The sequence below is a fragment of the Maudiozyma barnettii genome (genome assembly GCF_903064755.1).
Source record: "Maudiozyma barnettii strain CLIB 1767 genome assembly, contig: KABA2_01, whole genome shotgun sequence".
Classification (NCBI taxonomy): domain Eukaryota; kingdom Fungi; phylum Ascomycota; class Saccharomycetes; order Saccharomycetales; family Saccharomycetaceae; genus Maudiozyma; species Maudiozyma barnettii.
In genome coordinates this window covers 895,715-923,489 of record NW_024545238.1, presented here as the reverse complement: position 1 = coordinate 923,489, position 27,775 = coordinate 895,715, and the positions used below count along the sequence as shown (strand labels likewise).

At 33.4% G+C, this 27,775-nt stretch overlaps 15 protein-coding genes across 15 annotated transcripts; 8 read left to right on the top strand and 7 right to left on the bottom strand.

Annotated features, from left to right (window-relative positions):
• Window positions 1-297: 297 nt before the first annotated feature.
• KABA2_01S09042 (uncharacterized protein) lies at window positions 298-1,206 on the top strand (the record flags this gene model as incomplete). Its single annotated transcript, XM_041548339.1, has 1 exon — window positions 298-1,206. The coding sequence occupies one exon, from the start codon at window positions 298-300 to the stop codon at window positions 1,204-1,206; it is 909 nt and encodes a 302-aa protein (XP_041404273.1).
• A 613-nt stretch (window positions 1,207-1,819) lies between these two features.
• On the top strand, window positions 1,820-4,837 carry SPO22 (Spo22p; the record flags this gene model as incomplete). Its single annotated transcript, XM_041548338.1, has 1 exon — window positions 1,820-4,837. The coding sequence occupies one exon, from the start codon at window positions 1,820-1,822 to the stop codon at window positions 4,835-4,837; it is 3,018 nt and encodes a 1,005-aa protein (XP_041404272.1).
• Window positions 4,838-5,513: 676 nt separating this feature from the next.
• SER33 (phosphoglycerate dehydrogenase SER33) lies at window positions 5,514-6,914 on the top strand (the record flags this gene model as incomplete). Its single annotated transcript, XM_041548337.1, has 1 exon — window positions 5,514-6,914. The coding sequence occupies one exon, from the start codon at window positions 5,514-5,516 to the stop codon at window positions 6,912-6,914; it is 1,401 nt and encodes a 466-aa protein (XP_041404271.1).
• Window positions 6,915-7,338: 424 nt separating this feature from the next.
• Window positions 7,339-10,161, top strand: RPN2 (proteasome regulatory particle base subunit RPN2; the record flags this gene model as incomplete). The annotated part of the gene is made up of 1 exon (XM_041548336.1): window positions 7,339-10,161. One exon carries the CDS (start codon window positions 7,339-7,341, stop codon window positions 10,159-10,161), a length of 2,823 nt encoding a protein of 940 aa, XP_041404270.1.
• A 413-nt stretch (window positions 10,162-10,574) lies between these two features.
• SEC28 (coatomer subunit epsilon) lies at window positions 10,575-11,474 on the bottom strand (the record flags this gene model as incomplete). The annotated part of the gene is made up of 1 exon (XM_041548335.1): window positions 10,575-11,474. The coding sequence occupies one exon, from the start codon at window positions 11,472-11,474 to the stop codon at window positions 10,575-10,577; it is 900 nt and encodes a 299-aa protein (XP_041404269.1).
• Window positions 11,475-11,999: 525 nt separating this feature from the next.
• On the top strand, window positions 12,000-12,974 carry RCI37 (Rci37p; the record flags this gene model as incomplete). The annotated part of the gene is made up of 1 exon (XM_041548334.1): window positions 12,000-12,974. One exon carries the CDS (start codon window positions 12,000-12,002, stop codon window positions 12,972-12,974), a length of 975 nt encoding a protein of 324 aa, XP_041404268.1.
• Window positions 12,975-13,433: 459 nt separating this feature from the next.
• Window positions 13,434-15,650, bottom strand: THS1 (threonine--tRNA ligase THS1; the record flags this gene model as incomplete). Its single annotated transcript, XM_041548333.1, has 1 exon — window positions 13,434-15,650. The coding sequence occupies one exon, from the start codon at window positions 15,648-15,650 to the stop codon at window positions 13,434-13,436; it is 2,217 nt and encodes a 738-aa protein (XP_041404267.1).
• Window positions 15,651-16,452: 802 nt separating this feature from the next.
• On the top strand, window positions 16,453-17,646 carry AIR1 (TRAMP complex RNA-binding subunit; the record flags this gene model as incomplete). The annotated part of the gene is made up of 1 exon (XM_041548332.1): window positions 16,453-17,646. The coding sequence occupies one exon, from the start codon at window positions 16,453-16,455 to the stop codon at window positions 17,644-17,646; it is 1,194 nt and encodes a 397-aa protein (XP_041404266.1).
• A 443-nt stretch (window positions 17,647-18,089) lies between these two features.
• On the top strand, window positions 18,090-18,470 carry SNA4 (Sna4p; the record flags this gene model as incomplete). The annotated part of the gene is made up of 1 exon (XM_041548331.1): window positions 18,090-18,470. One exon carries the CDS (start codon window positions 18,090-18,092, stop codon window positions 18,468-18,470), a length of 381 nt encoding a protein of 126 aa, XP_041404265.1.
• Window positions 18,471-18,684: 214 nt separating this feature from the next.
• KABA2_01S08844 (aldo-keto reductase superfamily protein) lies at window positions 18,685-19,620 on the bottom strand (the record flags this gene model as incomplete). The annotated part of the gene is made up of 1 exon (XM_041548330.1): window positions 18,685-19,620. The coding sequence occupies one exon, from the start codon at window positions 19,618-19,620 to the stop codon at window positions 18,685-18,687; it is 936 nt and encodes a 311-aa protein (XP_041404264.1).
• Window positions 19,621-20,379: 759 nt separating this feature from the next.
• On the top strand, window positions 20,380-20,841 carry HNT1 (adenosine 5'-monophosphoramidase; the record flags this gene model as incomplete). The annotated part of the gene is made up of 1 exon (XM_041548329.1): window positions 20,380-20,841. The coding sequence occupies one exon, from the start codon at window positions 20,380-20,382 to the stop codon at window positions 20,839-20,841; it is 462 nt and encodes a 153-aa protein (XP_041404263.1).
• Window positions 20,842-21,041: 200 nt separating this feature from the next.
• Window positions 21,042-22,013, bottom strand: PCL2 (cyclin PCL2; the record flags this gene model as incomplete). The annotated part of the gene is made up of 1 exon (XM_041548328.1): window positions 21,042-22,013. The coding sequence occupies one exon, from the start codon at window positions 22,011-22,013 to the stop codon at window positions 21,042-21,044; it is 972 nt and encodes a 323-aa protein (XP_041404262.1).
• An 857-nt stretch (window positions 22,014-22,870) lies between these two features.
• Window positions 22,871-23,959, bottom strand: KABA2_01S08778 (uncharacterized protein; the record flags this gene model as incomplete). The annotated part of the gene is made up of 1 exon (XM_041548327.1): window positions 22,871-23,959. The coding sequence occupies one exon, from the start codon at window positions 23,957-23,959 to the stop codon at window positions 22,871-22,873; it is 1,089 nt and encodes a 362-aa protein (XP_041404261.1).
• Window positions 23,960-24,622: 663 nt separating this feature from the next.
• STF1 (ATPase-binding protein) lies at window positions 24,623-24,871 on the bottom strand (the record flags this gene model as incomplete). Its single annotated transcript, XM_041548326.1, has 1 exon — window positions 24,623-24,871. The coding sequence occupies one exon, from the start codon at window positions 24,869-24,871 to the stop codon at window positions 24,623-24,625; it is 249 nt and encodes an 82-aa protein (XP_041404260.1).
• Window positions 24,872-25,763: 892 nt separating this feature from the next.
• LYS21 (homocitrate synthase LYS21) lies at window positions 25,764-27,062 on the bottom strand (the record flags this gene model as incomplete). Its single annotated transcript, XM_041548325.1, has 1 exon — window positions 25,764-27,062. The coding sequence occupies one exon, from the start codon at window positions 27,060-27,062 to the stop codon at window positions 25,764-25,766; it is 1,299 nt and encodes a 432-aa protein (XP_041404259.1).
• Window positions 27,063-27,775: the final 713 nt, after the last annotated feature.

Sequence of the window (27,775 nt, the reverse complement as noted above, 5' to 3'; positions counted from 1 at the left end):
ATGGATGGTTCATTTTCAAAAACAAAACTTTCTTGAATAAATTCATGAATTTTTCAGTTTCTTCTTGCTCTAGCTTGTTCCACTACTCATCGATAGCCGTATTAATTAATAGTTTTTTTTGCTTTCTTTCTATTACCGATTAGTTGATTATTTAAAGATTCGTATATATATATATATTGTCAGTTAATAATTTATTTCTTACTTCCTGATCTATACATATGTATATGTGTATATATCTTTTTGGGATATTCACACTGAACAAAAGACAATAAAAAGGTTTACATTATATATTTTAATATGGCAGAACCTGTTTCCCCTCAACGGGAATTATCATATGCATTATCTGTTCATTCCATAACTAGTAACCCTTCAGACAATATCTCAACTAAGGCAATATATGAAAGTGAAAATATAGAATTTCCCTTATCTAGACCGATATCGAGAGGTTCCGTTACATCCAATTTTTCAATGAATGCATCAAAGGATGGTATCGAAGGAAATAACCCAAAACGGCTAGGGATTCCTTCTTATGCTACTTCTATGTTAAGTGCAATGACATTGTCTCATAATACAAAGGTAAGAAAATTTAATAATAGTAATGGTAGTAGTGGCTCTACAGTAGCAGGAAATGGTATATATAAGATGAATAATACTACGACATCACCTGATGATATATTTAATGACGTGACATCTGTGACATCTACACCTGGCTATCCTGATACGCCAATGTCCCCACCAATGACACTTCGTGAAAAGATGAGATTATTAAATATAGAGAGAACTATCCCCGTTTTAATTGACGAATCATCAGAGTCATTAGAAGCTGCACTTACGTTACATTCAAGTGATATAATGACATCACATTCGATGGATAATGTCGTGAAATATTCTGGAAGGCAACAACAACATAATACTCATTTGCTACATCCACATAGTCATAAATGGACTCCTTACAACAATAATTATTATAGCAGTACCAGCAATTCTAATACTCCCTCAGCAAACTTAGACACAGCATTGAATTCAAATATAAATTTACAACCTTTTCATTTACGCGAAAATGAATTACATATACCTTCACCTGTTATTACTAGTGAACTAGATAGTATTGCAAGTACACTAGGTGATGATGTATCATATATGCGTGGATTTAGCAAAAATCCATCACATATAATATCACCAACTGAATCTTATGAAGAAATGTAACAACTACATGATAATAAGATTATACATATGGTTGTTCAAGTAATCAATAATTATCTATCCTTTTACATATGTATGTGTGAGGTGGGTTAAAGACTTTTCCTAATAATTTTTTTTTTAAACCAATTAATATTGTAACCATACTGGATTGCGTTTCATATTTAACTATTGTTGTTGTTTTTTGTTTATTTCATGCTTAAACAATACCATACAATATCATGCAATATCAAGGCATTAATGAATAAAAAAATATATTATAAAATTATTTTAAAACCAAAAAATAAAGGACAAAAAAAAACGTTTAAAAGCATATTATATATATATATATAAACTAAATTATAGTTAATTTATTCCTATTACTGTTGTTAACCTTATAGTTATAAATCGTTATTAAAGAAATTTTATATTATTAGCTATACTGTTGTCTTTATGTTTTTATTACTTATTTATTTATGTCCGGCGGAATGTTTCCTTGAAGAGAAACTAGGTATCGGCGGCTAAAAAACATAATACACCGGTGATTATGTTTTTTTTATTATAAAAGAACCTCATACTGAACAGCTGGTATTAAAAAGGTAAGACCACTATAAACCCCCGTGAGTATCTCTAGAAACGAATGTCTTCAGATATTATTCTCTCTACATTTGAAACAACTATTATTGAATTCTGTGAAGTCACTACATGGATCAATTCACAACTATTGGATCTGAAACAATTAACATCCGATGATACTAAATCAATATCTAATCGAATTGATGCGCTTCAGCCTACAGCAGAAAAATTTGAAACCTCATTTAGAAAAGGTGGAGTCACTATTAATGAGGAAACAATGTTAAGGTTTGAGAATTTATCTAGTATTCTTTGGAATACAGTTTCTCTGTCATTAAAAACAAGTTCGTCGGATACAGCATTGACCACATTCCTTTGTAAATGTCAGCTATTTGTTGCAATACTTCTCTCTGTGTACAATTCATTAAATGACAAAATCGACGTTACTCTTCGTTCATGTAATTGTTTTGTAACAATATTAAAAACTTTAATGGGAGAATTCAACCAAAATTCAAATGAAAAATCAGCTTCCCAGGAGAAGATATTTAAAGATTCGATGACTCATATGGAAATATATATAAACCTTTTAACAGAGAAGAAATATGAAATGAAAGAAAATGATATCTTTTTCTCTAAAAAATTATTGGTTGAGGCTAACATTTGTATATTCCAATGGTACGTTCAACAAAATGATAATGATACTGCTAAAATATATCTAAAAAGAATAACTTTGGACAAATTGAATAAAGATTATAAAGTTGAAGTAGTGTTAGAAGTTGCTAGGATAATTTATAACTCCTCCTTATATTTATACAACCTTAAAGAAATTTCTAAAATTGACACCATAGAAAACGTAATATTATATCTTAATGAGTCTTTTGCATACCTTACATTACCCATAGAAAAAATAACGACACATATAGATTATTCTACAGTCAGATACTTAGTTGTTACACTTCTAATTCAATGTTATATTGAGAAAGGACAACTATCATCAGATGAACAAGAACAAGTAACTATCCTTTTAGAATTACTTCAAAAACAATATCCAAAGAAGGCTATTCCCTTTCAATTACAGATAAAATACTTAATAAAGACAGCACCAGAGAATATGGTTGAGATTCTTTCTTCTATCATTATGCAAATGATGCTTTCAATAGATATTTCAAAAAATTATGATGCCCTTATCAGTACTATTAATGAGTTCAGTCAAATCAGTACTCTGAGTGCCTTAACCTCTTTGGATTATTTGTTCCAGAATAAGGTTGATCCAGTAAAGGAGCAGAAGCATTTTGAACAGACTATATTGACTAGATTTTACATAACACTTCAATCCAGGGATTTGAATGAAACTGAGGTTATAACACAGCTATGTGATTTTTATAAATTGATTGAGAAACGACTTTCACAACCACTGTCGAGAAGCACAGTTTCATGTATTGTAACTCTCTTATGGAGTTCAGGGAAAAAAATTGAAAAGATGGAATCATATGAGATTTGTAGTAAGTTTTATGAACTTGCTTTAGAGGATATTATCAGTGGATCTTATGCTGAAAGAGGGAAACTCCACAGGGCTTTAGCATCTGCATATTTATCTTCTAATAATCTTTCGAAAGCTGAAGAAACTTTGCAACACATTAATCCAGAAGACTTGAATCATCCATTGACAATTTTAATTAAAGTCAAGTTGCTTCTTGCCTTAAAAGATTTTTCAAATATTCCAAAATGTTTTGAATTATTGTTTCATTCCTCTAATGAAAAGAGTGTTGAAACGTTTATCCTTGCTTTGAATGAGGTGCAAAACTTACCGCAAATACTTATTGAAGGTGTTACTTTACTTTTTCAAAAGTTAAATAATGTTAATGATAAATTTGGACAGTTTCCTTCAGAGAAGTGGGATATATCTGTAATTACTTTAATTCGTTATACTATACAAAGTGTTATTAAATTTACAGAACAAGACCAAGATAGTTTAAATGTGGAATCGAAAAAGATTTTAGTATTGTTGTTAGAACCACTTAAGTTTCTTGAGGAACTAAAGGCCAAGAAGAAATTGTCCATATGTACGGATGATAGTTCTAGTAGCAAAGTTCATTTTACTCTAACAGTAGACGATATAGAGTGGTTTGCTTCGACAGCATACAATATTGCAGGAACCTTGCGTCAAAGCAAAACAAAATTGAAAGAATCATTTGAATTCGTGAGAGTTGGCTTCAATTTTCTGAAATTAATACCGTACACCGATTTTACATTCCCAAAAATGTGCTATTATAGTTATTGGGAATATAGATGTCGTTATCAAATTGCAAATTTACATTGCCAAATGATGGAAAAAGGAGATTATCAAGAAATTGATTCATCCAACAAACATAGAGAAGTAACATATAAACTCGAACTTGATAATTTAATTCATGATATTATTTTGTTTATTAAGACTGCGACGAATAGTAATGGTTTAAGTGGTGAGCAAACTATCGACTTACAAGATTTGTTGGTGGAGTGCTTTAAATGTTATCTCAATGTTTTAATATTTCAACGTAAAATAGATATGGTAGAAAACTTATTATTATTGGGGGAAACTGAAAATCTAATTAATTTAGATGAACATTTTGTGGAGGTTCTCATAGAGAGAACTGAAACACCTATTGACCTGAGAAGGCCTATCATAATAAAGCTGATTCAAAGAAATTTGGAAAATACCCAAGTTGAAATCAATAAACTTTGTTGTTGGATAAAGTTTACATTTACTGATTGTAATATAAAGTTTTCTTCTTCTGAGTTAGCAATTTTTGAATGTCTACTTTCAAAGTTGAAGACAAACAACCACCAAACCTATGATAATCCTCAAGAGGTCGAAACAGATATTGAAAGTATATCTACTATATGTTGGAACCATGGGATTAATTCTTTAATATCTGACTCAAGGGATGATTTTATCAAGTGGGCAAAACTCGCCTACGGTTTTACAAAGTTTACCAGAGTTGGATTGGATATACAAATGAGAGGTCTATGGGATTCTCTGTTATCTACTGGTCAAATAGAAAATAGTGAAGAGTTGGCCAATCTATTTGAAGGTTCAGCCTAATTAGATAGCTTGTTTATAACTAGATTTGAAGTACTTAGGCTATATATAATTTTTCAAGTAATATTTTCTTGTCGCTTAGTATCCATTTGGGACATTTATAGATAGGTGTGGCTTCTCGTAGATTCTCACCAGGATGACCTATGAAACGATTAAACAAAATAATGATCAATATATTCTCATTATATGGATTGATATATAAACGAATCACTTTGTAATTAACGTAATTGCTCATTACCCTTTGTCTGTCACTCTAAACCTTTTATTGTTATGCTATGTGCACTCTCCGTTATGTGACATTTCACGTGCTTATTGGCGTTTCTCTGAATAATATTATGAACGCGGCTGTGTCACAATGACCAAAAACCGTGTGAAAAAAAAAAGCCGTAAGACATTTCACCCCCAATACACCACACTTCAATATTGAGTCTCTAAAATAACGTATTTTTAGTAATATCGTTGATAGTTCTAAACATGATGAATTATTTTATATCATATGGATAATTTTGCCTGAATAAGGTTAGATTTATTAAAAGTATATATATGTAAATATATATTTAACACTTGTTAAGAAAGGTATTACAATATTATGATTAGATCTGTCACAAAAATCTTTCTATTAGAAGGTGAGAGAATTACACAGATATAGTGAAAAAGAAAATTTATACCACGAAACATAATGTCAGCGCAAGTACAACATATACCTATGATGAATCACGTTATTGAAAATTATTTGGGCGAAGACGATATGGCGTTTTCACCGACTGAGTCATTCATGAATGCCTTACCCCGCAGAATAAGCATATTACCTCAAGAAAATAAGATAAAACCATTCTCAAAAAGTGACATAAAGATATTACTATTAGAAAACATTAACAGTCAAGCGATTGTTTCTTTTAGGGATCAAGCATACCAAGTTGAGTCATATCGAGATGCTTTACCTGAATCTGTATTGATTGAAAAAATACGAGACGTGCATGCCATAGGGATTAGATCAAAGACTATGTTATCAAAGGAAGTATTAAAGCAAGCCAAAAATTTAATGGTGATAGGTTGTTATTGTATTGGTACAAATCAGGTGGATTTGGAGTATGCAGCTAATATGGGCGTTGCTGTCTTTAATTCGCCATTTTCAAATTCCAGATCTGTGGCAGAGTTAGTGCTTGCTGATATAATATCTTTATCTAGGAGAATAATAGATAGATCTTTGCAGTTACGTAAGGGTGAATGGGAAAATTCCAGTAAGCATTGTTATGAAGTACGAGGTAAAACAGTGGGAATAATAGGGTACGGTCATATTGGTTCACAACTCTCTATACTAGCTGAAGGGATGGGGATGCATGTTATATACTATGATATCCTAAATATAATGGCGATTGGGAAAGCTAAACAGGTAGCAACCATGGAAGAGTTATTAGTTAAAGCCGATTTTGTGACGTTGCATGTTCCTGAAACCCCTGATACAAATAATTTAATTTCATGGCCACAGATTACAACGATGAAGGAGGGATCGTATTTACTTAATTCATCAAGGGGTTCTATAGTTGATACGTCTGCTATTGTATCAGGCCTAAAGAGTGGAAAATTGTTGGGTGCAGCTTTGGACGTATATCCGAATGAACCAAGATATAATGGAGAGCACTTATTCACTAATAGATTGAACAAATGGACGGCTGAATTAGTGTCTCTCCCAAACGTTATATTAACCCCTCATATAGGCGGAGCTACTATAGAGGCACAAAGCGTGACCGGTCTAGAAGTGTCAGAGGCGATTGCTAACTTTATTACTCAAGGTATTTCAATTGATGCTGTCAATTTTCCAGAAGTTTCATTGAGACAGACCAATTTTTCCGATGATGTTTTAAGGATATTATTTGCTCATCTTGACGTACCTGGTGTGTTAAGAACAGTAAATAATATCCTTGCTGCATATAATATAGAAAAACAATACTCTGAATCCAATGGCAAAATTGCGTATGTTATCACAGATATATCATCCGTTACACAAAATGATGTCCATTCTATATATAATCAACTGGATAAAATTCCAGAAAAGGTCACAGTTAGACTTATATATTAGCTACATAGTTATATATCAACTGGTTGATATATGTTAATGAACGACATGGTTTTAAACCTCTTTACTAAAAGGTTCATTCTTCTGTTTGAGATGAGCTTGTAAGTATCTGAGTGAAATATTCATATTCTTACTTTTTCTACGAGATTTTAGAGGAGTCTTTTACTGTCCGGGTACGTCACTTCAAAGCTATTTTATATTTTCTCTCGGTGGCAAAAAAACATAACGTAGAGCGAGAGTTCAATAAAGAATCCTCTAAGGATACACATTATTATAAAATTTATTATAAATATAGGATAATGAGAAAGTGTTAAATAAATTGTAATTTTATATTTTGAACATTAAATATAGTAATTGAAACATTTGTTATAACCCTTACATATAGCATTTTAATAAAGCGGGCAATACATAAGAAAGTCTTTTAAAAATGTCGTTAACAAGTGCCGCTCCATTATTGGTATTGTTGAATGAAAAGGATGACAATATTAAGTCATATGCTTTGCAATCCATAAACGATGTTATTGATTCTGAATGGTCTGAAGTATCCAATTATATCTCCAATATCGAAGCTTTATCTGATGAGACTTCATTTGCTGGTCGTAAGATGGCAGCTTTGATTGCCTCCAAGGTCTATTATAATTTGGGAGAATACAATTTGGCTGTTAGGTTTGCATTAGCTGCCGAAGAATGTTTTGATATAAATGAGAAGAGTCAGTATGTTGAGACAATTGTATCCAAAAGTATTGAAATGTACATTAAGAAACAAACTAGAAATAACCTAGAAGAAGAAACCAACATACAAATTGATCCTAAATTAACCACCATATTTGAAAGAATGTTAGAAAAGTGTGTTTCTGCTTCTGAATTCAAGTTAGCATTAGGTATCGCATTGGAAGGTTATAGACTTGATATTGTTGAGAATATTTTGAAGGCTCGTATAGCTGACGATACCGAATCTAATAGTTTGAAGTTGTTAAATTACGTTCTAACAGCAGCAGCAAGCACTGTTTCCAGTTCTACGTTCCGTACAGAAACTCTGAAATCTCTATTTAAACTTATCCTTTCAATGAACAATGTTGATTATTTTACTGCATCCAAGGTTGTGGTAACCTTAAATGAATTAGATTTCGCAATTGAATTGTTTGAAGCTCTAAAGAAGGATGGTTGTAAAAACATTTCATATCAAATTGCTTTTGATTTGGTATCATCTGGTTCTCAAGGCCTATTGACGTCCCTCGCTAAAAAATTGTCTGAAAATAATTTTGATCCAGTCTTATTAGATATTTTATCAGGTGTGCCTACTTGTGATTACTACAACACATTTCTACATGAAAACAAAAACATTGATATTGGTTTACTAAATAAGACTAAATCATCTTTGGATGGTAAATTTTCTTTATTCCATACAGGTGTTAGTGTTGCCAATGGTTTTATGCACGCTGGTACTACAGATAACTCTTTTATTAAAGCTAATTTACCATGGTTAGGGAAGGCACAAAATTGGGCCAAGTTCACTGCAACTGCCTCCTTAGGTGTAATTCATAAGGGTAATCTGGCAGATGGTCAAAAAGTAATGAGTCCATATCTACCTGGGAGTCGTTCTTCTTCTCGTTATATTAAGGGTGGTTCTCTGTATGGTTTAGGTCTTCTGTACGCTGGTTTTGGTAAAGATATTTTAGAGTATCTGCTTAACATGATTGATGAAAATACTGGTACTGTTGGAGATGAAGATATCGATGTTTTATTGCATGGTGCATCATTAGGTGCAGGTTTAGCAGCTATGGGTTCTCACAATGTGTACGCATTTGAGACTCTTAGAGAGGTCATATTTCATGACACAGCAACATCCGGTGATGCAGCTGCTCTGGGTATTGGTTTGACGATGCTTGGTTCTGGTGACCAAGATTGTACTGAAAGTATGAATACGTTTGCTCATGAGACTAATCATGCAAATATTAAGCGTAGTTTAGCAATGAGTATTGCTATGATCAATTACGGTTGTCAAGAGAAGGCAGATGAATGGATTGAAAAATTGTTAGAAGACGAAGATTCTACGATTAGATATGGTGGTGCTTTTACTATTGCTCTTGCTTATGTTGGTACAGGTAATAATAGAGCTGTTAAAAAATTATTACATATTGCTGTTTCAGACTCAAACGACGATGTGAGACGTGCTGCTGTTATCTCACTAGGTTTTGTGCTTTGCCGTGATTACACAACCGTCCCAAGAATTGTTGAACTACTTTCCAAGTCACACAATGCACATGTTCGTTGTGGTACCGCCTTTGCCTTAGGTATTGCATGTGCAGGTAGAGCTTTAGATGAGGCACTTGACGTTCTAGAACCATTAACTAAGGATCCAGTTGATTACGTTCGTCAAGCTGCTATGATTGCTCAAGCACTTATAACGATCCAACAAACAGATAAATCTAACCAAAGAGTCACCGAAATAAACAAGAACTTCTTGAATGTAGTGACAAGTAAGCACCAAGAAGCATTAGCTAAATTCGGTGCTTGTATTGCCCAAGGTATTTCAAACGCAGGTGGTAGAAATGTCACTATTCAACTTGAAAATAACGAGACTGGAACATTAGATACTAAATCTATTATCGGGTTGGTGATGTTTTCCCAATTTTGGTATTGGTACCCATTAGCCCACTTCTTGTCATTGTCATTTACTCCAACAGCCGTAATTGCTGTCCGTGATTCCGATCTAGCTATTCCAAAGGTTGAATTAAACTGTTTCGCGAAAGAAGGTGCGTTTAATTATCCAAAGATGTTCGAGGAAGAAGCTAATAAAGAAGTTGAAAAGGTAACAACAGCTGTTCTATCTACAACAGCAAGAGCTAAAGCTAGAGCTAAAAAGACGAAGAAGGATAAAGAAGATAAGGAAGAAAAAGAAGAAAAGGTTCCTTCCAAGGAACAGGAAACAGCTGAAGTTCCAAATCAAATTACAAAAGAAGCTTTATCCGAGGAATATTCTAAAAATAAATACTCCGCTAAACCATATAAGATTCAAAACCTAACGAGGGTATTACCTCAACAATCAAGGTATGTTTCATTTGTCAAAAATGGTAGATTTGTACCTGTGCGTAAATCTAAGAATACAAGTGGCATTATAGTTGTATCAGACTCAAAACCTGATGAACCAATCGAATTGATAGAGACAATAAGGGAACGTAATGATGTCAATGCACCTGTACCTGCATCTTTCACTGTTGAAGACGAAGTTGATTTTGACAACTTGTAAGCCCATGTAACTTAATTTAGGTATATGACATATTATATATCAATCCTATAGTTTACGTTTCTACGACAATTATCGTTGATTTAGTATTTATATATAAATATATTTTCATCATGTATATTAACATAATTGAACTTATATAAATGGTACTTAACATAATAAAAGATAATACACAAAATAAATACAGTAGACAGGGTTTTGCGGCACAGTCAATAATATAATATATTTGTTTATTCTTTTTTTGTAGTTCGAGTTTGTAGGTTTCAATTGATCGTTTGGTAAACCGTCACTGTTGTAAAAGCTTTGGTTCACATCTATATATGATCAGTTGTTATGTTATGATTCGTTCTAATTAAATGTATATGTAAATTATTGTAGGTGTTTATATTATAAAAAAAAGAAATCTTCGTTATAGTCTAGTTCTTAAACTTCGCAACTAATTCATCAAATCTAATGTTCACCTCCTTGTCATTCTTAATAAGTGGATGTTCTGGATCTAGTGAAACCAATTCTTTTTTCAATGTTTCGACATTATCTAGACCCTGCATTGCAGACAAACTAATTTTGCTTGCGATGAAATGTGGTTTAAAAGTTTCCGCACTATCAGTCTGTTCTACTTGGTAATAATCAGATTGCAATACATCAACAATACCTTGAGCTTCAGCAATATTACCTTGTTGTAAGTGTAAATTTAGAAGACCCAATTGGGTTTTCCAATTTGGATATGTTTGAGCTAATTCTTCAAAATAATAAAAGTTTAAGCCTGAAGTATCTTCATTCTTGGCAAATTTCACATATGCTTCAGCTAAATTTTGAATTATTTCAGCTTCATTATTTAGAGTCAATCTTTGTTCAATTGAGTAAAAGATATTGGTTGCTGCAGTTTGATCACCTTTCAATAGAGCAATCTGAACTGCTAGTAATGATAACTCTATATAACCATTTGATGTTCTATCTTCCTCAGTAGTAATCGAATCAAGACCCTTCACACATAAATCCAAGGCTTCAGTTAATTCGCCAATGATCGTTAGTGCAGCAGCCAAAAGGTTTAATTGGAAACCATTGGAAGATCCCACAGCAATTGATGACTTTAACTTTGAAGTGTCCTTGTTCTTTAGGAAAGTTGCATATTCGTCGAAAGATTTACTTAAACTGGAACTAGATGAACCTGGAGTATACTTCTTTAATGCTAATTGTGACATACTCTTGTAGTAAGTTAAAACGTTATCATCGGTATTGGCGTTCTTTTCTACTTCCTTCAGACAGTCTGTGTAGTTCCCAGTGTAGTAATTCTGTATAATATTAAAGTAATCCATTGTTGAACTATTCCCAAAGCTTGTTGATTTAAAAAATAAAACAGAAATGCAAAAATGAGTTTTCTAAGTTCTTTGACAATCTGTTACAATTAGTAGTTCTTTAAACTATGCAAAGTTACTTGAACAATAAAGGCAATTGAATATATATCCTCTTGTATTCTTGATCTAAACTTCTTCCTATGTTATTGCTGCGACCGTAGAATGCCAATATGCGTTTTTCTTTACTTCCAGGTGTCCCAAATCTTGAATAACTTTTGGCGTGTCAATTCTCACGAAAAAAATGAAAATAAATTTTAAAATAATAAAAATCACGTGATACACATGTGACTCCGGAATATAGGATCTCTTTGAACCAATTGGAATTCCTGGCATAATCCAACAAATCTAGAAGGAATCTAATCCCTGGAATAAGAAAACTTAGAATAGCATGTTTATTGAAGATTTTGTTATTAAAGCCAGTCTCTAAAATTAATGTCATCGATGTGATGATAAACATATAACGTTATCAAAGTAAATTATCCTCTAATGAATAACGAGGACACAGAGGATCCATCACGGAAGCAAGAGAAGGCGCTCCTAAACCAACCTTGGTTCAAAGAAGCATACAAAGCTGCAGTAAAATTTTATGAAAAGGATGATGTATTAGACTCTAAGGATAGAGGAGATTTGTATGAGGCATACAATTCTATTTCACGAGCTCAAATGTTTGGTGGTTGGCTTGGGTTTTCAAGTGTCTTCATTCCACCTTTTGCTTGTCAATATTATAAGACAAAAGGTATTAGGGGTGTCAAGGTACAAAGAAACTTTATTATAGGGTTATTAACACTTGCTGGATCTTCCTTGATTGCCACTAATATTGCATATAAGAGAAAACTGGAAGAACTCGACCCTAATCAACAGTTCGGAAATAAGGGAGATTATGGTGATGATCTTTTGGAGGCTTCACAAGGTAATTTTCCTCAACAGGTCAAACCTCGTCAACAAAGGCAATATGAGATGATGGATCTGTTAGGAAGTGGATCTGCCACAAGGTGGGCTGCTTATTTTTCCATTACAGAAAAGCATCCAGAAAAGAGACTACCTAATCCGACAATTAAATTACAAGAAATTCAACAAGAAGGACTTAAGAGATCATCTTACTTGAATCAGAGAGACCCTATTGGACTTCATGATGATATACCTGAAAAAAAGCCTGTATTGACTGATTTATTAAATGAAAAGAAAGAAACCGCAATAAATCCCTCGAATTCTAATGTTGATACCTGGGCTGGAATTCGTACTGGGAATAGTGTGGGTTCCTCTTGGGACAAAATTAGAAATAATTCACCAATAGGTACGAACGATGATTCAACTGCTGATAGCATGGATATATTTGGGTTTGATAAAAATTTAGAAGAACCCAACAGTGATATAAAAGTAAAAACACAACCAATTGTGAATCAAGCAGTCTCTCAAGAAGAATTTGATAAACTTCTTGAAAGAGAAAGAAATAATAATTGATTACTGCAAAAATTGAAACAACTTCAATTTTTTTTTTAACTTCATTCTAAATCTTAATGATTCCGTACATGGAACAGCTGTTCTCTTTTTGATACTATTCTTCCCTTTTTAACCTATATTTGTATAACTTTGTTTCCTTCTTCTTTCAAATACTTACTTTTGCTGTGATGTTCTGATTACTTCCAAGTCTGACATTATTTGTCATTATATAAATTTATATATATATAATTACAATATACTGGACGACTTCAAAAATTACATTTATTAAAATGTATGACTTTAAATTTTTATATTATGATTTTCTAAAGAGCAGTAATAGATTTATTATTTAAGACAATTTTTATAATAAAATAATATATGAAATATCATTAGTTATTGTTTATTATATGTATGTATATATTTCTTATATTAAAATAGGAACATGTAAACAAAGATGATTATTTAATACAAATTTACAAATTAGATTAAGGTATTATCGTTTCTCTTTTCTTCCTTCAAGTTAGACAATTGTTTGATGACAGTTTCGACATCAACAGTAGCATTCTTACCTTGTTGTTCCATGACATCTCTATTTCTGATGTTGACGGAGTTTTCAGTCATTTCTTGTTCACCAACAATGAAAATGAAGTTATATTTCAACATTTGACCGTTTCTTACCTTCTTTTGCAAAGTATTACCAGTTAAATCAACGTCAGCATAGAAACCAGCAGAGTGGAACTTGTCACGGACTTCTTGAGCGTAGTCTTGGTACTTGACACCGACTGGGACCACCAAAACTTGACGTGGAGATAACCAGAATGGCCATTTACCAGCGAAATGTTCAGTCAAAATAGCAGTCATTCTTTCCACGGAACCTAGAATGGCACGATGGATCATGACTGGTCTATCGTAAGCTTCAACAGTAGTTTCTTCGCTGTTTGTCTTGTTATCCTTGGCCTTGAATTCCAATTCGAATCTGTTTGGAAGTTGGAAATCCAATTGGATGGTGGCACATTGATGCCATCTTCTTAGAGCATCAGAAATCATAATATCAATCTTTGGACCGTAGAAAGCACCATCACCTGGGTTAATTTCCCAGTTACCACCCCATTTAACTAGAGCAGATTCAAGTTTAGCTTCAGCAGCATCCCAAGTTTCAATTTCACCGACATACTTGTCTGGTCTAGTGGACAATTCCATCTTGAATTCAAAACCGAAGACACCATAAACGTACTTCAAGAAATCGAAGATGTTTTCAATTTCAGATTCAATTTGATCTTGAGTACAGAAGATATGAGCATCATCTTGTTGGAATCTTCTAACACGAGTCAAACCAGATAAGGCACCAGAGAATTCATTTCTGTGAATAACACCGAAATCAGCAACTCTCCATGGTAATTCTCTGTAAGAACGTTCTCTAGACTTGAACATCAGACAGTGACCTGGACAATTCATTGGTTTCAAACCATAAGTTTCCTTTTCAACTTCAAAGGAAAACATGTTTTCCTTATAGTTAGCCCAATGACCAGAAGTTTCCCATAACTTTGAGTTGTACATGTTTGGAGTGATGACTTCTTCATAACCTCTCTTTTGGTATTGAGTTCTCATTAGATCCACAAGAGTATTGTAGATTCTAGTACCATGAGGTAACCAGAAAGCAGAACCTGGAGACATTTCATTGAACATGAATAATTCTTGTTCTTTACCTATTCTTCTATGGTCTCTCTTCTTAGCTTCTTCCAAGAATTGTAGATGAGCAGTCATCAACTTCTTATCTGGGAAAGAAACACCGTAAACTCTTTGTAAAGAATCGTTTTCAGCGTCACCTAAGAAGTAACAAGAGGAAGCCTTTAATAACTTGAAAGCCTTGATACGGTTAGTGTTTGGAATATGAGGACCAACACATAAATCGATCAACTTACCACAACGGTAGACGGTGGTAGCACCGCCATCTGGGATCTTAGTTTGAACTAAATAAGTCTTATACTTGGAGTAATGGAACATCTTCAATAAATCTTCCTTAGACATGACTAATCTTTCGAATTTTTGTTTATCCTTAATGACATTCTTGGAGACAGATTCTAAAGCTGGGAAATCAGCTTGAGAGATAGTTCTTTCATTAGCTTTTTCTTCTTCGGTGATTTCTTTTAAAGAATCTCTGGTAGAGAATTCATAGAAGAAACCATCATCAGTTGGTGGACCTAAACAAATATGAGCACCCATGTTACATTCACAAGCTTCACCTAGAACGTGAGCAGAAGAATGCCAGAAGACTCTCTTACCATCATCGGAATCGAAATCTAACAATTGCAACTTAATGTCTTCATTTTCTTCACCTTCAAATGGTCTATCCAAATCCCATAATTGACCATTAACTTTAGCGATACATAGTCTATCAGCAAGAGACTTTGAAATGTCTCTAGCAATATCCAAAGGAGTAGTCTCGAAGGATTTAGCTTCCTTGACAGCACCATCCTTTAGGATAATGTTCAACTTATTACGTGGAGCAGCATCACATTTGTCATTGTATTCCTTTTGTAATTTTTCAAACAGTTGAATTCTTTCTTCAATAAATTGAGGTTCTGGGTCCATGTAAAGGGCTTGCTTACCTTGTTTATTGTTTTGTTTTTTGTTTTGCTTCTTATCTTCCTTGACTGACAAGTTTTTAACTTGTTCAGTGGCTTCAGCTGCACTCATTATTATTGTTATTGCTTACGTAAAATAAATGAATATGCGTTTGACGTGGGGGTTCTTATGCGTAGACTAAAGAAATAGAAACAGCAACAATATATTACAATCCTTTATTTATTTATATAGATAGAGAGATAGGTTACAGTTACATCCTGGAAGAAGGCAACGATTAGTTACTCCATCATCGGAATGACACATCGCATTAATTGTTAGAAAGTTGCCAATTCTCTCTCGCTCTCGAAAGGTTGTGAAAGATTACACTAATTGAAATTGACGATGCGTGAATCTTTAATAAAAAAGTTTCAACAACGTAACCCGTCGCGTTGCACGGTCAAGAGTACAACGTCGTGCAGTACGGTACATCGTACCAAGTGATGCTCTCATTTTAATAAAATCACTTCAACATATTTCACATATATATCCATACATAAGACAACTTGCAAATATACATATATATGTATATATATATCAAGCATACTGACATACTGGCATCCATCTATTGATCGGTTCTCTAATAGAGCAAACAACAATTACCATCACAGCACAGAAACTAGTGCACCAAACGGCAACTCATCGCCCGTGAAACAGCGAAATTTTTTCATTTTTTTTGGCGGTCAAAATTTCACGATAATAAATATTACATAACAATTCAATTCATAACAATTTAATTTACTACAATACAAGAGAAGCTGGCACGATACACCAGCTATTTTGGGGTTAATTTTGAGAAAGGAAAGCATTAACACTGTTTGGTAGATACACTTGAAGGTCTGTATCGTATTAGGATTGGTACTAATTTTATTCCGTCATGTCATCGTTATCAGAAGTGGAAACGCAGGATACGTTACCGTTCGTGGTAGACCCATCACCACAACAAACTATTGAACAGCCAAAGATTGTTGCTCCTTCGATAGAACAAGTGGATGAGGATCCCGAAGTATTAAGGTCCCTAAGAGGTCAAGGTCGTTACTTTGGTGTCTCTGATTCTAATGGATTGTCGTCCGTTGTGAAAGAAGCAGAACCTAAATGTAATAATTGTTCACAACGTGGTCATTTAAAGAAAAATTGTCCTCATGTTATATGTACATATTGTGGTTCAATGGATGATCATTATTCTCAACATTGTCCAAAGGCTATTAAATGTTCAAATTGTAATGAAAAGGGGCATTATAGATCTCAGTGTCCTCAGAAATGGAAGAAAGTTTATTGCACTTTATGTGATAGTAATAAACACTCAAGAGATAGATGTCCAAGTATATGGAGAGTTTATTTATTACGTGATGATATTAATCAAGAAAAAAAGACCACTAATGGGTTGTCTTTAAATATGGAAGATGTATTCTGTTATAATTGTGGTTTGACAGGTCATTTTGGAGATGATTGTAGTGAAAGAAGATCATCTCGTGTACCAAATGAAGATGGGAGTGCATTCTCTGGTGAGAATCTGTCTTATGTATTAAAGGATGAATATTTTGATGAAGTTGATGCTCAATATGGTAATTCTCGCAGAAATAGTGGTAATAATTATAATTCACGTAATAGTGGTGGAAGAGAAACATATTTCTCAAATAATAATAGTAATAGTAATGATGGATTTGATTATAATGATTATGAATATGATGATTCTAAATATGACAATGATTATCAAAACACAAATAAATCTAAAAAAAGATTTAGAAATGATAGACAAAATAATAATAATAATAATAATAATAATAATAGCAGCAGATACATTCAACCAACTCGTAGAGGTAATACATTACAACCAATAAGAGATCAATATAATAATAATAATGGCAACAATAGTGGTAGTAATAGACAACATCCATTGACTTTCCCACGGTCGAACTATGATGGATCGAATGCTATCGCTCGAGGATTAGAGAATGCAAGATATTCTAGTTCGTCATCGTCATACAACAACAACAATAGTAATTATAATCAAAATACCAAGAGATATAATCAATATAAACCTTTCAGAAGTGGGACCATTAAGAAATAAACATTTTTCTTAATAAAATAATTTAGTATAGATACATACATACATAAATATATCAATATTAGATACAATGCATTCATTCATTTATTCATTTGTTCATCCAATTGATGACAGAATATATGTAGACTACTGGTTATGTTCTTTCTCTTCTGTTTCCTTTGCCTCTTATGGAAAAGTGGTCTTATAAATGGTTTGCTCATCTCGTCTTCCTGGTCGATGCGATGTCGCTTTGATTTTCAAATGGACAAAAGATAAAAATAAAAAAGGAGGAAGTGAGGGCCCTTCATCATACGTATATATTACATGCATTATATGATAACTTGAGATGGGGCTGAAATGGTTAAAGTATTTTGCAACTCCTCAGTTTTCTTAAATAAAAATATATATTTGGTTTCACCCTTTAGTCAAAGATAAATACACTCAACTGCATATATACAATATAGAAAATGTGTGTTTATGTTTGTTGTTCGGTTTCCGACTTTATTCTGTATATTGTGGCGTTCTTCTTCCCACCTATAGCAGTGCTACTGAGATCAGGTTTTTGTTCAAAGGATTTCTTATTAAATATTTTATTGACTTTATGTGGGTTTGTACCTGGTATGATTCATGCTTTCTATTATATTACAGTAACTAGTCCCCTACGTAGAGATGTGGAATACGTATATTTTTACCAGAATGGATGGCAGGATTCTGAAAGACAAACTGAGTCTAACAGAGAAAATCAAGATATAAGACGACCTTTGTTAGCCGAATCGAACTACCAAGAGAGAACAAGACCCACAGATAATAAGATTCAAACTTCACAACCACCTGCATACTCCGAATGATAGTCCTATTAATATTGTTAAAAATAACTTTCCGCCTCCCCATAATTAGTTTGACACAATACATATCATGTTTAAAAAAGACAAAAAGTTCATAAAGATTCATAAATCCTTTTAATATATATACCCATTTATTCTTCTAAATGATTAGTTAACGTCAGTTTATATATAAATATAAATATATTTGTGCCTAAAAAGGATCCTACGTTAACTATCCTTAATTTTGGGATTGGACATTATATTTGTCATACTCTTCATTCCAATATAGTCTTTGAGCTTTATGTTTCAGACCTAGTTTAGTAATTTCTTCAACTTCCTCATCAGTTAAATCGAAAGTAAACAAGTTTTGAGCATCTTGAACTCTAGAGAATTTTGATGAGGTAGTCACTGCAACAACCCCACGTCTAGTTACCCAACGCAATAGAATTTGAGCCTCAGTCTTTGAGTATTTGATGGTTAAACTTTCGACAAACTTATAAAATTGATCGTTTTCGGAGTTTTCAGGTCTCTTTTGTAATGGACTTAATGGAGAATAAGCCTCCAGAACAATATCATGAGATTGACAGAATTTAACAATTCCTGGAGTTTGATTCTGCAAGAAGGCATTGAATTCTATTTGATTGATTTGAGGTTTAATCTCACAGATAGTTAAGATCTTCTCTAGATCTTCCACGGAGAAATTAGAGACACCGATATTCTTAGTTTTCCCATCTTTGTACAATTTTTCCATTTGTCTCCAGGCATCTTCCAATGTAAAACCATTCTTCTCAATACTAACAAATGGACTATGTAACAAATATAGGTCAACATAGTCAATGTTTAATCTCTCCAAACTAGTGTCTAGTCCAACAATTGGGTTTTCTGTGACCTTCAATTGAGTAGAATATTTGTCAGTGATAAAGATTTCATCTCTTGGTTTCTTAGATTGACTTAAAGCTTTACCCACTTCAGGGTATGTTCTATAGACCTCAGCAGCATCAATGTGGACAATTCCTGGTAAAGTCAAAGCTTTTTCAATTTGTGAAACCAACTCGCTGTTAACATTTTCAGGTGTTTCTTTTTGTTTGTACCATCTTGTACCAGTACCAACAACGGCTACAGCAGGGATTTTATTCCCATTATTTAAAGTAAAAAAGTCTTGGTGGAAGGACATTATTTGTTCGTATTGCTACAATCTAATCTAAATATGTATATATTTATGTATATCATGTTACAATGAAGTAACAAATTCTTTTCCAAAAGAAGGCGTTTTGAAATTGTTAGCTTTTATACAAATTTGCGATTATTTAAGGGTGTCCCCGATGTGGCAAAGATTTTTCTTGAAGATTCTCAAAACGTAACCATTGGCTAAAAAGGACAACAATAGAAAGTTAGAGGCAATTGATTCACAAGGTCAGTTATTTAATTATCAAGGAGGGAAAGTGTGGCTTCAAAAGTTATTGTATATTATATATATAGGAGAGGGTTTTTTTTTCCTTGTCATTAGTTATCGCTCGCTACCTTAAAATTAACTTTGTTTGTTGGGTTAATATATTATTAATCGTATGAATAAACTCTGCGTAAATTGTAATGGTAGAAAAGAGGACTCTTGTATCGCAATTATACATTGAGCATGTCGACCAATATCATCAGATCTTCTATGTAACTTGATTAAAAGAGAGAACACTTCTTGAAGAGATCCATTTTTTATCGCTGGAGACGATATGAAGCTTCAAGAAACCAACGCGCTAAGAGAAGAGAATCCCTTTTCCTGCTCTTTCTGCAGTCAAAAGAGATTGAATAAATGGGGTAGACGAATTAGAAAGGAATATAAAATTAACCATAACGTTATTTCAAAGAGTTTTACAATTGAGAAAACTTAATTAAGATCCATAGCTCAATATATACAAATATACAAAAGGGAATATAAACCATGTCCAAGACTGCTATTGCTGCACACGATGCTTCTTGCATCTTTTGTAAGATTATCAAGGGTGAGATCCCCTCATTTAAATTGTATGAGACTGCTCATGTTTATACTTTCCTAGATATTCAACCTACTGCACCAGGTCATACTTTAATCATTCCAAAATACCATGGTGCTAAATTGACAGATATTCCTGATGAATACCTGCAAGACGTCTTACCTGTGACTAAGAAATTGGTGAAACTTTTACAATTAGACGTTGAAGGTCAAGATGGTATTGGTTACAACTTATTGCAAAATAACGGTAAGATTGCTCATCAAGAAGTTCCACATGTTCACTTCCATTTGATTCCGAAGAAAGATGCTAAGACTGGTCTAGGTGTGGAATGGCCAGCTGCTGAACCAGACTTTGAAACCCTTGGTAAGTTACACGAGGAACTGGTTGCCAAACTGGAAAAGACAGAGTAAAATAGGTAACATTAAGTATATAATATAACGCTTACTTTAGAATCATGAAAAATTTGATTTTGATGCATTTTTTTTTTGACTTTTTGCTGGGAATATATATATATTTATCTACGTATATAAATATATTGATGCTACGAATATATGTGTGTTTGTAAAAAACTTATTACGATGGTCATCGTTTTTGTAGAATGAGATGCTGGTTAATTAAAGAATGAGGAAGCCCAATTAGAGGCAGAATCCACAGTAGATGAAATTGGTTTAATTTTCACTAATCGATTTTTTAACATGAAAGGTTTCACCGGAGAAGAGGAAGAATGTAATGATTTCATACCTATATTTTCTTTATTATAATCCATAATTGGAACGTTATAAGGATTCTTTGTAGTCATATAAGTTGGGCTTTCTTCTGGAATCATTTGTGCCGTGGCTAGAGAATATTTAGATCTTCTAGAGGCCATTGACGACACAGACGAAGTTGAGGCTAATGAAGGGATAGAATAATTAGAGTCCGATCTTGAATGTAATATGGAGTCTGAAGATACTGTCGAGGACATTTTCTTGTGGTATGAATGTGGGGAAACCATTGTAGTGGTAGGATGATGGTATGATGAAGTTGGAGAATTGAAGCATAGTAAATTCTGGTTTTGTGCACGTCTTCTAGCTTGAGTGTGTCTATCTTTCATTGTTCTTAATAATGGTTGCAAACATGTAATCAAATCACTTGTATTTACAATGACATTCCAATCGAAATATTCCAATAATTCACGTTCAATTGTATTTACTTCTTTAATTGATAATAACCCATTAGTATATTTTGCCCAGTGTTTATTTAGAGGAGATGAATCGTTAAGTGTCTTTGCCGATAGGATAAGACATCCTAAAAATATTCTATGACGAGTAGTCTCCATACCATACACATTTGCTGGAATAATAGAACGTAGTTTAGCAAGGTATACTGCTGTAGCCATTAATGTTGGAGTTTGAACATTTGAATGTGTGACTAAATTCCTAATAAATTTTGTCAATGGTGGAGCAGGTAAAGCGATGGCAATCATACTACGAGTCTCTTGAACCGCTATGATAGATTCAGTAGTTGATGCCAGAAAATCGATCATTTCACTGGTAACTTGCTGTTTGTTGAATTGTATGAGCGTATCATAATCAGATATCATCTTTGATTTGTTTTGTTTTGTTTTTTCACTTGTTATATATAGGGGATAGTGGATTATATATATTTCCTGTAATTATTTTTCACTTATTGAGAAATCCATTGCAAGACATCCAACTACAAAGTACGTTACCAAATAAAAGCATTTATATTTATCTATATATATATATTATCTATGGATAATGAAGTTTGCGAGTGTATATTTAGATACCAGCAGATCTAGTTGAGGCCCAGTTTCTGACTCTCTGACCATTGCAGCAACCAAACAATAGATGTACAGACCACTCTCTTACTATACCTATATCGCTCTAGTTGTCGTCTGGAAAGTGTTTCAAAGTGCCCATCGAAGTGAAAAAATTGAAAAGACAATTGGCGTCGCGCGATGGTTTTGGTGTGAAGACGCCGAAATTAAGAGGATCGAGCAGTACAAGAAATTACCTGATTCGGTCACAAATTGGATAGAAAAAGTGGGCTGGGCGAAGAATACCTCGCAGATCCTACAAAATATGTATAGAAAATTTGCGTGGCGGGCATTTCGCGTATCGGAAGAGATGGCTGGGTTAGGTCGCTGTTCGTTCAAGGTGATTATATTTTGTAAGCAAATTTGTATCTTTAAGTAATCTTGCTGGGTTAATATAACCACATAATTGAGAAAACTGAGTTCAGTTAGTTGAGAAAGACGGTTAAATTGGAGGAGATGTTGTTGTTAAGAGTCCGTTGAAATTAAATTAAGTTAAACATTTATGTAGACATATTCAAATATATGTATGTGTGTGTATAGGATGTTTGTGGTAATGATACAATGTGTTGCGCTGTGTGAATATTGATTAGAATTTTGTAGTAGAAATAAGAGGGATGGTTTCATTTTTTGACATGAAACACGCGGATGAGCTCATTCTTCGATTTTGGTTCGATCGTATGCGTCATGGTTTCTTGTGTAAGGGTCTTTCTCTTTTTCTTCTTTGGTACTGCTGTAGTTATCGGTGTCGATACCGTCACTGGAGTACACTCTGTTTCTGATAATTTGTATACTCCGTGTGTGGTGGTTGTTATCTTAATACTATGGTTATTGTTGTTGTTGTTGTTGTTACCACTCATGCTAGGTGAAGATGTCTTGTTTGTAGGCGAGGTAAGATACATGGCTGCAGTTGTTGACCTTGCTGCTGCATTGATTGGAGAGTTAGCATTCTTGACTATTAATGCAGGTTTGGGAATTTCTATAGTCTTTGATTGACGAGGTTTCCGTATACGACCAAACCGTATAACTTTTTGAGGACCATTTGTTTGTACTACTGCCGTCTTTGGGGAGATTTCGATATGAGGTTGTCTTGGAGGTGATAATACTGACATCTTAACTGTTGTACTTCTAGCCTTTGGGGTTCCCTCTACATTATTATTTTGCCTTTCCATTAAGGGAGTATTTGAAGATGTTTTATTGTTATTGACCCTGTCGTTTCTTCTTATATCTGACATTTGTAACAGTTGGCCCTGTAACGTCCAGTGAGATAATGCCATTAACGACTTATTTAATACATCTATCACTTTCGCATCACTTACTATATCTGGAGTTGAAGTAGCGGTAGTAGTAGAAGAATTATTTGTCATTATCCGTTGTCTTTTATTCAACTGTTGTATTAATATGGCAATTTCATTCTCTAAATCTCTAGTATTTTCCAACGATGGATGGAATAACCGTCTACCAATATCTTCCATCTCGATATCAACAGATCCTTTCTTGGATTTTTTCATCTGAGAATCGTCATGAGTCATATTAGATATCATCATTGCAGATTGTTTCTGAGTGTCATTAATTTGTGACACACCACCACTACCATTACCGTGGGGGCCATTAGTGTTGCTGTTGATATCTTTGTCGATAAGTTCCTGGGGGGTCACTAGTTGGAAGGGTTGAATCCCTGACCCACGACTATCTTTCCTGGGAATTTCCATTTCTATCTATTTAAATAAACGAACCAAAATGAAAGGAGGCAATAAAGGGAGAAAATAGGTTCTGTGTATGTATCTGTATCTGTATCTGTTATAGGTCCTTCTCATATATTATGTAAAATGAAATAATGAAAAACCGAAACAAAACAGTATCAGATGACTAACTGTCTATTAATAATGTCTACTTGCGGTAATAGAGATTCCGTCATGTATCATGTGTTATTGCATCACCTTTGCAGATGTCATCACTTTCCAAATTCGTTTGTTTTCCTGTCCGCTTAAAATTTTCGCTCTCAAATCTGTTTTTTGGTTTTTTGTTCTCATCGCGCTGAATTTCGTTCGTTCTTCGTTTTGCTGTAGGTGTGGGGGGGCAGAGCGTGGGGCGAGAATGAGAGTGAGATAAGCCGGGAATATCGTCATGTTTCACGAGCTGGGGAAAGTGGTATTTCACAATTTGTTTAAGATATAACTAATATTAATAGAATATTGAATATTTATATACGAATTATAATATTTTTATTATTATTTTTTAATTTTTACAAAAAGGGTTTAGAGAATAAAGAATAATATTTAATGTCAAAACTAATATAACTAATTACAACTAGTTTGTTATTTATTTAGATTTTTGGGGGGATTTAGGTTTGGAAGTGCTTGTGTTCGGTCGATTTATTTCTGAGATTTCTTAGCATGTTCTTTTTCAATCTCATCGATCTTACTGTTCAAATGTTTAATCTGTTCCTTGTATTGCTTTACTTGTTCTTCCATTTGTTCTTTTTCATGTTTTCTAATGAAATAGTTCTCTTTGGCTTGTTCTCTTTGATTAAACTTCTCAAATCCGTTCAAAGTTTGTGTACCACCTGGGTAACTTCTCAATAGTCTCTTACTTATAGGTATATTAACACTTCTTCTTAGCATAGTTCCACGGCAAGTAACATTCATAATCATAATTTTTGATTTCTAACAGTAATTTTGGTATAGTTTGTTTGTTTTTTCCTAAAATACTTACTTCTCTTTCTCTCATCAATTCGAAATAACGAGTACAATGAAAAAAGGTCCCCTTAATTTCAAGTTCCTTGTATTATTTATATAATAATAATAATAGTGTAAGAATTCTTTTCATTGCGCTTGAACCAAAAAAAATACTATCCCCGTCCTCCGTGAAATTTTCCCAACTAAAAGAGTGAAGACTGTCCCCCATCCCCTTTCCCCGATACGATGTGTCACTTGATACGGTAGACTAATTGTACATTTAAATACCATCGAAGTATCGTTTACCTTGTAGATTAGATATTTTAGGACAAAGGTTTAGCCACATTTTGTTTTTGCTTATCTTGATAAAGATCATGAGGGAATTGTAGATAATAAGTACTCTTGAACGACATCGACAATTGGTAAATCGATATTCCTTTCTGGCAGTATATTTATATGTACTGAATCCTACTTTTCTAAGCAGCAATAGTAAAATAGGTGTGTAAAAATATAAAGTAGATTACACTCCAGAAGAGGTGTTATTAATGGTTGTAACTTTAATCATTATGAGACATTTCTATTAATGACGTTAATCTTTTTTTTTTAACCAATACAGACCGCATGTCATTGGCTACGATTATTTACGTTTAGGTCCCAAAGGTAACCTTTGACAGCTAATACCTAAACTAATAATTTTTAGATTATACAGTATAAATAATTACTTTATTTTGTTTTGCTTTCTTTTCATTTTAATTTTCGGTTCTTTAGAATACATTATACAGAAATTACAAATATGTATAGAAAGATGATGGAATACGACAATATACTATTGTTGTTCTTATTTGGAATATTTAGTCTTCTTGGCAGCTGGTTCTTCAGTAGTTAAATCCACTGGTTTAATAGCTGGTGTAGCTAAACCTGTATGGAAATCCTTAATGATAGAATCCACATCATCAATATTTAATGGTCTAATATCACCCATCTTCTTGATCTTAGCAGTGACTTCCTTAACTTGATCATCTGTCAAATTCAAATTCAATTGATCCACACGAGACTTAATAGCATTCCAACCCGTCAATCTATTAGCAAAATGAATATATCTCTTCATACCGAAGTCATGAGGATCCAAAATTTCATAAGTAGATGGATTAGCCAAAATAGCCTTTGCATGAATACCAGCCTTATGTGTGAAGGCACAGAACCCAGTAATTGGATTGTTAAAGGGAATATTAACCTCAACGGCTTCTGCAACTAGATTTTCAATGTCTCTAATCTTATGTAACTTATATTTGGATTTAACATATTCTGGAGCAGCAACAATCATACGAGCCATTAGACCACCCAATGGAGTAATACCATTTCTTTCACCAATACCAAGGACACTGACATCGATCAAACGAGCACCACCTTCAAGGGCACAGTAAGCATTAGCAATGGCACACCCAGTATCGTTATGGAAATGACACTCGATATCACAAGAGACAACACTCTTCAATGTTCTAATCAATTCGTAAACTTGTCTTGGATTAGCACAACCAACAGTATCGGCAATACCGACTCTGTTAACACCGATCTTGTCGACAGTCTTGTAAATGTTCAATAGATCGACCAAATCACTTCTAAAGGAATCTTCAGAAGAGAATCTAATCTCAATACCTTTAGATTTAACAAACTCAATGACTTCAACGGCACTCTTAGCAATATAATTCATATCTTTACCGTGAGAGTATTGTCTTAGGAACTTGGAAGTACCAATAACGACATCGACACCATCGACACCAGTCTCCACAGCAACTCTAGCGTCATCCATATGACATCTGATGTGAGTCAAAATTTTGGCTTTTAAACCTAATTTACAAATAGCTTCACAATCCTTACGAGATTGTTCAGAGGCAACAGGAGAAGTTAGTTCAATGTAATCAACACCGAAATCATCCAAAGCTTTGGCAATTTCGATTTTCTTTTCAGTATCAAAGAAAGCATTAGCAAATTGTTCACCTTCTCTTAGAGTAGAGTCGATCAATTGGAAATTGTTAACATTGGAAAGAAAATCACCTGGGTTTGGACCATATGGATTAACTTGATGTGGACCAGTTATAGTCTCCGTGACTTTTTGAATATCTTTACTTTCACTCATTATATTTACTAAAACTAGAATAGTTATACTTTTCTTGCTCTTCTCTTAATCTGAATGACTAGATAATATGTGTATACCTATACTTTTCTATATATATATGTGACTTCTGAAAAATAATTAGGAACAAAACAAGAGTAGAAACAAAAATTTATATCAAAAGGGGATATTCAAATAATAACTAATGAAATAAATATACTTATATATATATATATATATATAATATAGTTTAGATCATAAAATTTAAATATATTCAATTATTAGTCAAGATACAGCCAAGTAACAGAACGCACACATTTACGTTTCGAAATGCACAAAATAGACTAGCTTAACGAAATATTCAGTAACACCAAGTAAGAAAAGGGATCATTCGCACACCCTTTACATCATACATACATACATAGTAAGATGATTTCAGTTTCGTGAACCTAGGGATTTCTTTCAACTTCCCAGTGAGATTCTTTCAAGACCGCAATTTCACGATGGGAAAAATGTGGTAACAGAGCAATAACAATAAGAAGTCAATGCAATAGACAGATGCTCTCTACTTGACTAATCAAAAGAAAGCAAGAAACAGAAGTGAAAAAGCGGTTGGTTATACTAATCTAATATTCCAGCAAAAAGGGAGTCCCTCCCATTTCAAAATCTCTGCACTCACACTTCGCCTGCTTCAACTTCTTACCGTTGAAAATTCAAAAACTAAAAAGTGTGTGAGA